This window comes from Mus caroli, unplaced genomic scaffold, assembly GCF_978045245.1.
Source record: "Mus caroli unplaced genomic scaffold, Mus_caroli_1 scaffold_1, whole genome shotgun sequence".
Classification (NCBI taxonomy): Eukaryota; Metazoa; Chordata; class Mammalia; order Rodentia; family Muridae; genus Mus; species Mus caroli.
Window position 1 is genome coordinate 31,360,940 of NW_028227256.1, and position 12,134 is coordinate 31,373,073.

Here is a 12,134-nt window from a genome sequence, read left to right on the forward strand (position 1 = left end):
AGCCATCATTGGCCCCCTTTTAGGATGTTTCCCAAGTATGTTACCTCTTGTTGGCAGATTTGAGCCTTCTTAGCTGATGCCCTGTAGCTTAATTGCCCCAGTGCCAGCTGGACAGAGGCAGCTCCACCTTCAGAGCAGACCACCTCAGCCCCGCGTTAAACCTCGGGTTAACAAAGGCAAATGCACAGAAGACTGGGAAAGTCATTCTGGTTTAGTGTTCCTCCGTGCACGCGTAGACTCAGAAGTAGAGCCCAGAGCAGTGATGCACACCTGTAATCAGGAAGCAAGACAGAAGGATAGCTAAGTTTAAAAGGCCGGCCTAGGGTATATACAGGGACCCGTCTCAAAAAAAACAAAACAAAACAAAACAGAACAAAGCAAAAATCAAAAACAAAACCAAAAACAAACAAAAACGTTTGGAGACAGTTCCATACTGGAGAGAGGAGTCAGGCACAGACAAAACTCAAAAACAACCAAATAAGCAAACACATCCACTAGCTTGCAGTTGCAGCTCACAGCCCGGTGCGGCGAGCACTTCCTGCTAGCGGATGCCACCTCTGCTCCCTTCTCCCTGCTTTTTTTCTCAGTTTCCATTTCTCTGTTTGCTTGTTCCACTCAGGAACAAGAAATCTTTTACTCCGGGCCGAAAATATGGGAAGGGGCTAGCAGTAGAAACCTCTGTATGGACAACCCACAATGTTATCTTGATATTTTAAATATTACTTTTAACTTCAGTATCTATAGTTTTGCATATATAATGTAGATAATAGTTGATATAAATAGCTGAAATAAGTTACTGCTGGAAAAAAAAAACTAGTTCATAGGGTTATGAAGAAAGCTAAAGTCTATTTGCAGATCGATGACCCCTATGGCCCCAGTTTCCTGAGACTACGCCACTGTTTTCATGCGAGGTGTTAGGAGCAGCAACAAGACACGAATAGCAACGAATTAATTACAAACTATAAAAAGAAGCTGTTCCCATACCGGGAGTCGAACCCGGGCCGCCTGGGTGAAAACCAGGAATCCTAACCGCTAGACCATATGGGAGCTGCCAGCAGGTGTCTCTCCTTTGCTCTTATGTTACCTACGTCATTAGGGCGGCTTGTGCAAACTCCACCCTCCAAAATCTTCAGCATCTTCGCTTCCCAGGAAATAGTGAGGAATGCCCGCATCCGGTCGCTGCCGGAGCCCGTGACGCGAAAGGTAGAACTTTTTCCGTGCGTGGGAGTGAGCCTAAAGTCAGCAGCCGAGGGCACAGTCCTCACCCTATCCCGGCAGCCACAGCGTCGGGCTTCCCAGAGCCCACCACACCCGAAGCCCAGCCGCGCAGTAAATGCCTTTGTGTCTGGTTCTACATTTAATCTCGTGACTCTGGTGTGATTAGCGTTCCAGAAGTGGTCCTCAGGAAGAATTTATGGTCAAAAATTTTGTGTTCTCGGCCCTCTCTTCCATGTAGAGATGTCACTTTACTGACTGAAGAATGCTAGGAAGCTCGGTGGATGCCTTTCATGCTTCCAAAACTGGGAAGGCAAAGACTAGTGGGTTCTTGCGAGGCCATAGCCCTTCAGGTTTACAACTGTGCCCATCTCAAATTAAAAACAAAACGAAAGAAGAGGGTCCTTTTCTTTCTACTCATAATAGCCCCAAATATACAGGCACCGGAGAGCTAAAGGGGGAGAAGAATGTGCTGTCACAGGTTTGTAATTTTTCTTGCTGTTTATCATTAAAAATTGGTAGCTTTATGAGATAATTTTCGGAGATACACAGCCAGAAATGGACGGTGGTAGAAAAGCTGGGTGCCGGACTCACTTAACATCCAACTGAAATCCCAGAAGTTCATTACGATTCCTTTACTACGGTATTAATACAATCCCAAATCCCAAAATCACATAAATTCCACTTTCTTTTAAAAACTGATTTAAGGGCTGGTGAGATGGCTCAGTGGGTAAGAGCACCCAACTGCTCTTCCGAAGGTCCGGAGTTTAAATCCCAGCAACCACATGGTGGCTCACAGCCATCTGTAAAGAGATCTGACTCCCTCTTCTGGAGTGTCTGAAGACAGCTACAGTGTACTTAAATTAAAAAACAAACAAACAAACAAACAAAACCAAACCAACCTGATTTAAGAGGGTCTGGAGTGATGGCTCAGTGATCAAGAGCACCCCCTTGCTGGGGTGGGGTGTAGAGGATGAAAGGGGGGCCACACACCTTTAATTCCAGCACTAGTGAGACAGGGGCTACTGGACCTCTGTGAGTTTGAGGCCAGCTTGGTCAAGAGCAAGTTCCAGGACAGCCAGAGCTACATAGAGAAACCCTGTCACAAAACAAAACCAAAAACCAAATAAGCAAACAACAACAAAAGAGCAAACCCTGTGTCTTAGGGTTTCTATTCCTGGTCAAAACATCATGACCAAGAAGCAAGTTGGGGTGGAAAGGGTTTATTTAGCTTAAGCTGTTCATCACTAAAGGAAGTCAGGACTGGAACTCAAGCAGGTCAGGAAGCAGGAGCTGATGCAGAGGCCATGGAGGGATGTTCTTTACTGGCTTGTTTCCCCTGGCTTGCTCAGCCTGCTCTCTTATAGAACCCAAGACTACCAGCCCAGAGATGGTCCCACCCACAAGGGGCCCTCCCTCCTTGATCACTAATTGAGAAAATGCCTTACAGTTGGATCTCATGGAGGCATTTCCTCAACTGAAGCTCCTTTCTCTAACTCCAGCCTGTGTTGACACACAAAACCAGCCAGTACACCCTGACTATTCTTCGGAGGACCCAGGGTTTCCTAGCACCCACAGGAGACATAGGGCCTCTTCTTGCCGAAGGGCAGAAGGCACCACATGGTACAGACATACACTGGGAAAGCCCCCATACACTGAAAATAAAATGAGAGCTCTGTGACACTTACTGTAGCTTTTATTTATTCAATTTTTCTGTACAAATTTGTGTTTTTACAATTTGTAAGTAGAAAAACCAATACAGGCAAAATTAACAAATTAGGAAGAAATATTTACACCCCGCAAACGATTACATTCCCCTTCCCAACACAACTGGATAGGTCAGGAAAAAAAAGTGAAGCAAGACACAGTTCCCAGGTGAGAGAATACACCACTTCAATAAGCTAAATGCAATCAGGAAGGTCACCTTGATTCCCCGGAAGAATGACAGTTATTTTTACCTTTTATAACAGAAGTAATATTTCCTGCTAGCTATTCTGGTATTTGTGTGTGTGTGTGTGCTGTCTTGTCTATAAACTTCCCAGGGCTTAAGTGATCCTCCTGCCTCAGCCTCTAAGAGTTGCTGGAGCTACAGGCATGTGCTGCTACACCCAGCCTGAGGTACTTTTATTGACTGGAATTGTCCTGATCTACCTTATGTTTCCAGACTCCCTTTCTTTTCTGTCACCATTTCTGCAGGGCTTCACTATCCCAGCTGGCTGCTGCAGGTTATTCACTAGGTCACTGTCATGCCCTGAGACAATGGGCCTAGAACAAGGTGCTCTCCACACTGCCCAGCTTTGCTTCATCAAACTTCATAACTCAACTTTATGCCTCGAAAAGCTGGAAACTGTGCAAACTAAGGACATTTCTAGGTGGGGCATCAGCTGAGACAGGGGCTGCTTATAAAAGAAGGCCTGAGGTAAGGTGGTAGCATCCATGGCGGCTATGCTCAGTGCCTCCCAATGTGGATGCAGGTCAGGCAGGCCCAGGGTCCAACTCCTTCAGTTTTTTCTGGAGGCCTCGGAGCTGACTCTGACCCCAGTTGATGCGAGTCTGGAGACTGGCTATATCTGCAGCCAGCTGTAGGCCTGGTGAGAGAAGAGGAATGTCATCACGGTAAGATCCATGGAGTGCCCCCCCCCCCAGCCCCCAAGACTGCAGGGGTGTTAGGCCTCCCTAGCCAGTACAACAGTCCTAAAACTCACCATCCCGGAAGCTGGCTTGGGCCTGCCGCAGACTGTGAGGAACCAAAATTCCAAACCAGTTCAAGGGATCTTGAGGAACTACAGCAGATCCTACCTCTTTGGTCTTGGTGGGGCCCTTGCGCCTGCGCAGAGCTGAAAGGCCATACAGTCCTCATGACCACAATGAGCTTAATCCAAGTTCATGATTCTGAGAAACACTGAAGGTTAGATATTTCCCCAACCTTCTCCTGTGTCTGGAAACAGTAACACCTTCCCCTTTGTAATCCAGTTGACTCTGTCTATTCTGACTTCCAGGACAGACAATTCTGTTTACCTAGAACAAGATTACAGACTGACTGCCATTTTACCTAAAGGTCATGAAATGTCCCCAAGCTGTTTCAGGAATGATTAACTGGGATTGGAGGTTTATTTCCAAGGAACATCTAGATATAGGGATATACATTTTCTGTTCTGCTGAGTTCCTTTGACTGCAAAACTCGTCCCACTATAAAAGAGTCCACCTTTAACTTATTGCTTAGGGATTAAAGTACCAGAGCAAACTCCATTTTGTTCTCAGACTTCATTTTAAGCTAACCTGCCCTCACAGTGACTTGGCTCCCACCCTTGAGTTCTGAAAAAAACAAAACAAAACGAAATGAAAAACAAAAAACAACCAACCAAACAAAAATCCGAAATATTCTTGGCAGTTGCAAAACAGACGTAATAGCTGTGGCCAGTCGATAATAATGGGGTGGGCTAAGAAAACATGATTCGTTCCCAGGTGAAGATGCACTTTTTAGATGTGTGGTCCCTCCTTGTGGTTTGACCAGATGCTATGAACCAATCAGCTTAAACGCCAACATTCCTTTAACCCTCTTACCCAATCATGTTATGCCAAGGAGGCTTGGAATAAGCCCCATTCCCTTAGACCTCCTCGGGCCGCTCTCCTATCCTGTTACTTGAACCCTACCTATCAAAGTATAAGAAACCCCCCCTCCCCACCCACCCCCGCCCCACAGACATTCAACTCTCCAGCTCAGACGCTCTCCATTAATCAGATTCCAAATGAAATAATTTCCTTAAATGTTCAATGAGTTTTGTCTTTAGCACTAAGTAAGGGCTGACAGGTGGAAAGGAGACTTACATGCTTCGCTAGGCCCCACTTCCTCGGGGGTCTGGGCGTCAGCTTTGATCACCCTGAAGGTCTGGGGTCCATCCTGGGCCTCGCTGGAAAAAAAAAAAAAAGGGAAATTGGATTTCTGGCCGCGCGGGCCTAGGTCCTGCCCACCCACTCTCCAAAGGGGGTGGGGGGCTCACCTGGCACGCACGCAGACCTGAGGCTCCATACGCGAGGCATACTGCAGGGGTCCTACCGACTTGGCTCCCATGGCATAGCGAGCCTTGGCAAGTGAGAGCCAACCCTGGGGAGACAGGAAAGACTTGAGACTGTTTCTCTCCCTGTGCCCGCTTTCTATCCCTCCCTCCATTCCCCGTGGCCCACCTCCTCCACCCTGGCGTTCAGCGCCGCCCGCTTCGCCTCCAGTTCCTCCAGGTCACTGAGCAGCTGTAGGCACTTGGAGTCCAACTCCTCTCGCAGAGCCTGGACCGCCATGGCCCAGCCAGTCTTGGGACACGCGCGGATGGGCGGAGTCACTGCCTTCCAAGCCGCCGAATCACTGCACGGCCATGTGCATGACAGCCAATCAGCGCTCGAGATCCGCCCTTGGGGGGGCAGTACTAATCGTGGCCCGGAAGTCAAAGGCTTCAACCTCCGGGTGATCCCTGTCACCAGCCAGGACGCGGATTAGCGCCTGGAGCGGGATACTTCTCGAATCCGATGGCTACGAAAAGTCGGACCTTAACTTGAATCTAGGAAGCCATGCGCACAGTTCCTGCTCTTACTCTTCGCTAGCCCGCGGCCTGACCAGCTCAAGCACCGGTGAAGCCGCAGACGGACTAACTAATCAGGTCGGTCTTAGACCACGTGACATCCCAAATCTGGTTAATTAATTGGTTGCCCGTCTGACCAATCACCTTGCGACGCCCCCCGCCATTCGCCATCTTAAGATGGGGCACTCTGCCCGGCAGTGGAATTGAGTGAAGCCTCTAGAGGCCTTTTTGGTTGAGGGCGGAAGTGATCACTGCGTGGTGCAGGCAGCGCCAGAAGAGCTGGGACTCGTGAGGGAGCGGCGCTCATCATGGTAGGATGTTTTGATTTCGTGTTCTGGTTTAGCGGGAAAGAAGGGGACTAACGGGAGGGCTGAGTTGTGATCCTCGGTGCTCCGAAGTGGATGGTGACCCTGTGTGTTCTCTAGCTCCGTCGGGAGGCTCGCCTGCGCCGCGAGTACCTGTACCGCAAAGCCCGGGAGGAGGCGCAGCGATCTGTTCAGGAGAAGAAGGAGCGAGTCAAGCGTGCTCTAGAAGGTAAGGCCTCCCTGTGCTGGTGGATTACAAGTCCTTGCTCGAGCATACTACACGGAGGTGCAAACGCATTTGAACTTCATGTATTTGTATTAGGGTGGCTGGTCATCTTTCCTTTCTCTGCCCGTTAGGTAGAACCTCACTGCTCACTGGTTTCTGAATGATCCCACCATGTGATAGTATGGCCGTTTACGCTACAGTTGTCCATGTCTACAGGTTGATTGCTAGTTTTGCTTACAGAATATCTAGTTTTTATTTAGTTTTAAAACATTGCCTCGGTCGGGTGGCGACGGCGCACGGTTTTAATCCCAGCCCTCCAGAGGCAGAGACAGGCCGATCCCTGAGTGCGAAGCCAGCCTGGTCTACATAATGAGTACAGCCAGAGCTAAAACAAAGAATCCCTGTCTCGAAAAACCAAAAACCAAACCAAATCAAGCAACAAACCAACAAAAAAACCTTTGCCTCATCTACTTGATTCCCATCTTAGGGAATGGGTCTGCAAGAATCCTTGGTATTTGTTTTTGTTGTCTTCTTCAAAGCAAAATTAGAAAAATCTGTTATTGATTGTTATAATTGTCTTGCATTTTTAAACTCTCCTTCCATTTAGAATTTGACATTCGTTTTACAAGTTAGTTTAAAACTTTGCCTTAATTTAACTTTACATTAATTCACATTTTCATTTGCCCTAATAATGAAGATCCTCTATCACAGAGCTTAATTGGAAATGTTCTATTTATCCCTATCTTGCTTTTGTATCCAAGGAACTTCATGTCTCCCGCCTGATTGGTAGTACAATATCCCTGGTGCCAGTGATTGAATTCTGTTCCTGTAATTTAGGACTATAAAGTATATGTGTGTCATGTAAAGTTTGTTTGAGTTAAGAAGCATAATGTTAGGGCTGGGATTGTACCACAGTTATTAGAGTGCTTCCTAACATGAAGGAGGCTCTGGATTCTGTCCCCAGCCTGACTCAACTGTGCCTGGGGGCCTGTGCCTGGGGGCCTATGTCTATAATCCTAACACTGGTAAGGTGGAGGTTAGAGGATCAGAGTTCAAGGCTTGCTTTGGCTGCATGAGTTTCAGATCAGCCTGGGTTATATAAGCATAATGTTAAGTATCTGTGACCCATTACCATAACTTAAAAAAAAAAACAGTTTGAAAAAAAATGGCTCAAGGGTTCAGAGCACTTCCTGCTCTTTGAGAGGACTCAAATTCATTCCCTACTACCCATATAGAGTGACTTACAACTGTCTGTAACCCAGGGATCCAGTGTCCTCTGGCCTTAGCAGCTACCTGAACACATGTGAATTCAGGCAGGAATACATACACAGAAAAATGATCAATATATTAACATTTACAACCATCTATTATTAACTATATTAAATATTGCATTAAAAAACTGTTGTAAGCTATTATTTATGTTCACATTATGCCTACTTATATCCCTAAGTTATTAGCGTATGTGTTTGGCTTTGTATTTGTTTGGGTTGGGGGCTCAGTATTGTTTCTAAGATGCAGAAGAAATGGTTGGACTTTTCTACTTGTGGGTATCCCTAGGGAGCATCCTTTTCCTGTGGCAGAGGAGAGCTTATGTTCACTTGGTAGCTAGCTTGACAGAGTGCTGCTGTGACCCTCTCCCTTCCCTCGCGTGCTGGAGATGCAGAACTGGGCCGCAGCCCTTGCTGTCCCACCTTAGTTCACAGAAAGAATCTCTGACCCCCAGCCAGCTGAGGCCATGCGCCTTGAGGTGATCTGTACCTCCAGATAGCAGTGTTCTTTTTTATATTGTTTTGTTGTTACTGGTTTTTGAGTCAGGGTCTCACTATGTAGACTTGTCTGGCCTCACTCTTAGAGATCCCCTGCCTTTGCCTCCTGAGTGCCGGGATCAAAGGCAGGCGTGCTGACCACCTTAGTAGGCAGTGTGAAGACTTGGAGGTCACTGGTCTTCCTTCCTACTTAAGAAACAATTTCTTTCTGTCTTTTAAATGTATTTATTTATTTAAGTATGAGTGCTCTGGTTGCATGTCTGCCTATATGCCAGAAGGGGGTGTCAGAGTCCTTTATGGGTGGTAGTGAGCTGTGGTATGGTTGCTGGGAATTGAGCTCTGGACCTCTAGAAGAGCAGACAGTGTTTAACTGCTGTGCCATCTCACTAGCCCCTTTGTATTGTTTTTTAAGCATTTATTATTTTTGTAGTGCTCCTCAACACCAAGGTCTTCTTCGCCTGCAATCAAACCACTCCCCAGTGCATTATCAGATTTTCTTTAGGTTTTTGTCTGGTTATAGAAATGACATTGATAATGAAGAAGTATTTAGAAAATGAGCTCCCCAGTAACCATTAGTTGTCAATTAGATGAAAAGAAGTTGATAACTAGGGGTGGTGGCATACCCTGTACCCTGTTAGCAACACACTCAGCAGCAAAGCCACAGACCTCTCAAGACCATATCTCCAATAACACGTAAAGTAGTTGGTTTGTTACCTCTGTTCCTTCTATATTTCTGTACTGACTCTGTTGAGGATGTTAAGGAAGAAATCAGGGGCTTTCACATTAAGTCCGCACACTAGTGAACCACACAGTGTTATATACATTGTGTCTCACTCTGCCCTTCTCTTCCTTGCAGAAAACCAGCTGATTCCCACCGAGTTACGCCGGGAGGCTCTAGCCTTACAGGGGTCCTTGGAGTTCGATGATGCTGGTGGAGAAGGTAATCTGGGCTCTGCAGCCCTCTTCCACACTGAACCAACTTCTGTGCCCACTGGGCTCCAGGTCCTCTTCAGCCACACTGGACAATTTCCCACCTGATGGAAGTGTCCAGGTGAGCAGTTTCTATACCTGTCCCCAGGTTCCTCCTGTCTGCCCCTGGGTGCCATCACAGGGGCTCTCCCCGAACAAATGCCTTCGGTTCTATTTATACAATAAACACAGTAGCTTTTACTCTTTGCTCGCTGGAGTGTCTGCTGGAGCAGAAGTGTCCTTAGCACTGGTACCCAAATGTGTCACTCAATAAGCAGGAAAAGAATCATGGACATTATGGATATTTGTTGTGAGGAAAGGGAGTCTCTCACCGCTGGTTTTAGCTGTTCAGAGCTTTGCCACCATAGACTGCTCCATTGCTCATTTGTGTTTGCTCACCAGTAGACTGGTAGCTACTCTCCTGGCCACTAGAGGTGCGTTTCCACCAGGCTCTCTTGAGCAGAGTCAGCATTTTCCTTCCCTCTTGTTCTTCTGACAGGTGTAACCAGCCATGTAGATGATGAATATCGATGGGCCGGGCTTGAGGATCCTAAGGTCATGATCACTACCTCCAGAGACCCTAGTTCTCGCCTGAAAATGTTTGCAAAGGTACTGGGGGGTCAAGGAGTAGGGGATGCCCAGGCCTAGTGGCCCCAGTTCTAATTCGGTGTTGGTCCATGGGCAGGAACTGAAGCTGGTGTTCCCAGGTGCCCAGCGCATGAACCGAGGTCGGCATGAGGTTGGAGCACTAGTGAGAGCTTGCAAAGCCAACGGGGTCACCGACCTGTTGGTGGTCCATGAGCATCGAGGCACACCCGGTAAGGCCTGCTGGAGGGCAAGCCTGCTAGAGGGCAAGGGAGCTTGGGCTGTTGTCATGGCAGAGTATCTGACAGCCTCTCCCCTACAGTGGGGCTCATTGTCAGCCATCTGCCCTTCGGTCCTACTGCCTATTTCACACTGTGTAACGTGGTCATGCGGCATGACATCCCTGACCTGGGCACCATGTCAGAAGCCAAGCCCCACCTCATCACTCATGGCTTTTCCTCACGTCTGGGCAAGCGGGTAAGTATGGGAACCCTGTGGGGAGGGCTGAGGCTCAGGCCAGCCCTATGACTCTCTGTCTCTGTGTCCCCAGGTGTCGGATATCCTTCGTTACCTATTCCCCGTGCCAAAAGACGACAGCCATCGGGTCATCACCTTTGCAAACCAGGATGACTACATTTCATTCCGGTGGGTCCATGGGCTGAGTGTAGGGCCTGTGACCTTTATATTTCCTCAGCTAACCCACATCCCATACTGACCCACATACCTACCTCTGCTTCCTTTTTCCTCAGGCACCATGTCTACAAGAAGACAGACCACCGCAATGTGGAGCTGACTGAGGTCGGGCCTCGATTTGAGCTCAAGTGTGAGTTTAGGCTTTAGTTTATGCCTGAGGGAGGTTAGTGGGGGGGTCCTTGACTGTGCATGGTGTGACATCTCTCCCCTCACCCTAGTGTATATGATTCGCCTGGGCACACTGGAGCAGGAGGCCACCGCAGATGTAGAGTGGCGCTGGCACCCCTACACCAACACCGCCCGCAAGAGGGTCTTCCTGAGTGCCGAGTGAGCTGAGCTACTTGCCAGTCAGGATGCAGACTTGGAATCCTGGATCAGAGACTTGTCACAGACAGATTCACTAATCCTAAGTGGAGACTGGAGGGATCTAAATAAACCCTCTGTCATCATGCTCCCAGCTGCCTCTAACTGGTCACAGTTGGCCTACTGTCTGTCAGGACAAACCTGAAGCCCACAGAGGGTCTATGGGTTGAGGACCTAATGACGGTGGACTGAATAGTCACCCTCAGGCTGGGTTAGGGCTGCAGATCTGCACTGGAAAGTGGTTACTTTCTTCAGAGTTGGGCCCTGTGAACACTTTTTTTTCCTGTGGTTTAGGGTCAGTTTTTGTCACCAGCGGCAAGCCTACACCCTTTAATTACCAGCCTAACTTACAAGCAGGGGCACCCTCCTCTAACTGCGAGCTTTTCCCCTCAGCCTCTTTGTTGGAAGAGATAGCGACTCTAAGACTTAATATTTCATAAATAAATGCCTAGGCCAACAGCTAGCATCTATTCTCTGCCTAGCTCATTACTCAGTTCCTTGTTTGTTTTGTGAGTGCCCTATGACTGGTTACCTCAGTTTCATGCGACCATCTCCTGTGCCTCTTTTCCAGAATCCCCTCTCTCTCTCTGCAGTATGTCCCATCTCCTGTTTCTTGCCTCAGCTCATTGGCCATACTTTTCTATTGACCAGTGATATTTCTATACAGAACACAAGAGATTCTCTGCACCCTCCCTCTTTCCCAGGAGATAGAGTGACACCCACAACCTGCCTACCATATCTCTGCCTATCTACATCTACAATGGGCCTGTCCATCAGCCACAGGGAGAGCTAGTGTTGCCCAGGGAAGGGCCTCAAGAGGCTGTGCCACAGCAGTTCTCAACTTACTGTTCTCTCTGTATCCAAAACCCTGAACTTCCCCAAGGGCCCTGGGTTTGTGTAGAGTGGTTGTCAAGACCCTACAAATGCACTAGAGCTCGCAGAGAGAATTGGTGATGGGATCTGCCATACAATTAGGAGGAGGCCTCTGAGGAAGCATGTCAGACAGGATAAGGGAGATGTCTGCATGGTGTCATGAAAACCTAACGATAGTGAGAGAGAACAGAAGCCGTCTGGATGATGTGCAAGGCCCTTGAGGTCCAATAAGATGAGGAAGGTTAGGCCAGTGCTCTGGGACTGATGGGCCCACAACTGCAGCTCATGAATCCAATTCTCAACAAGGCCTCTGGGATCCTCCCATGGCTTTGCGTGTGGGGTGTGTGTGTGTGTGTGTGTAAATTGCAAAATGCAAGTAAAATCATGTGATCTCCTATGGTTTTTGTTTGTTTTGAGACAGGGTTTGTGTAGCCCTGGCTGTCTAGCTGTCCTGGAACTCACTCTGTAGACCTAGCTAGTTCTGAGCTCAGAGATCGGCCTGTCCCTGCCTCATGAGTGCTCAGACTAAAGGCGTGCACCTCCACAGCCCAGCTCTGCCCATTTC

General features: G+C 48.1%; 2 protein-coding genes and 1 non-coding gene across 3 annotated transcripts; 1 reads left to right on the forward strand and 2 right to left on the reverse strand.

The window, feature by feature from the left end:
- Positions 1-975: 975 nt before the first annotated feature.
- On the reverse strand, positions 976-1,047 carry Trnae-uuc (transfer RNA glutamic acid (anticodon UUC)). The gene has a single exon. It is a non-coding gene; the product is annotated as a tRNA-Glu (tRNA).
- A 1,848-nt stretch (positions 1,048-2,895) lies between these two features.
- Positions 2,896-5,675, reverse strand: Vma22 (vacuolar ATPase assembly factor VMA22). The gene is made up of 5 exons (XM_021162145.3): positions 5,401-5,675; positions 5,217-5,320; positions 5,044-5,126; positions 3,921-4,052; positions 2,896-3,803 (listed from the first exon to the last, which is right to left on the reverse strand). The coding sequence occupies exons 1-5, from the start codon at positions 5,509-5,511 to the stop codon at positions 3,691-3,693; spliced, it is 543 nt and encodes a 180-aa protein (XP_021017804.1). The 5' UTR covers positions 5,512-5,675; the 3' UTR covers positions 2,896-3,690.
- A 141-nt stretch (positions 5,676-5,816) lies between these two features.
- Positions 5,817-11,166, forward strand: Imp4 (IMP U3 small nucleolar ribonucleoprotein 4). The gene is made up of 9 exons (XM_021162139.3): positions 5,817-6,100; positions 6,215-6,323; positions 8,943-9,026; positions 9,555-9,664; positions 9,741-9,873; positions 9,963-10,117; positions 10,191-10,285; positions 10,390-10,463; positions 10,552-11,166. The coding sequence occupies exons 1-9, from the start codon at positions 6,098-6,100 to the stop codon at positions 10,662-10,664; spliced, it is 876 nt and encodes a 291-aa protein (XP_021017798.1). The 5' UTR covers positions 5,817-6,097; the 3' UTR covers positions 10,665-11,166.
- The last annotated feature ends 968 nt before the right edge of the window (positions 11,167-12,134 follow it).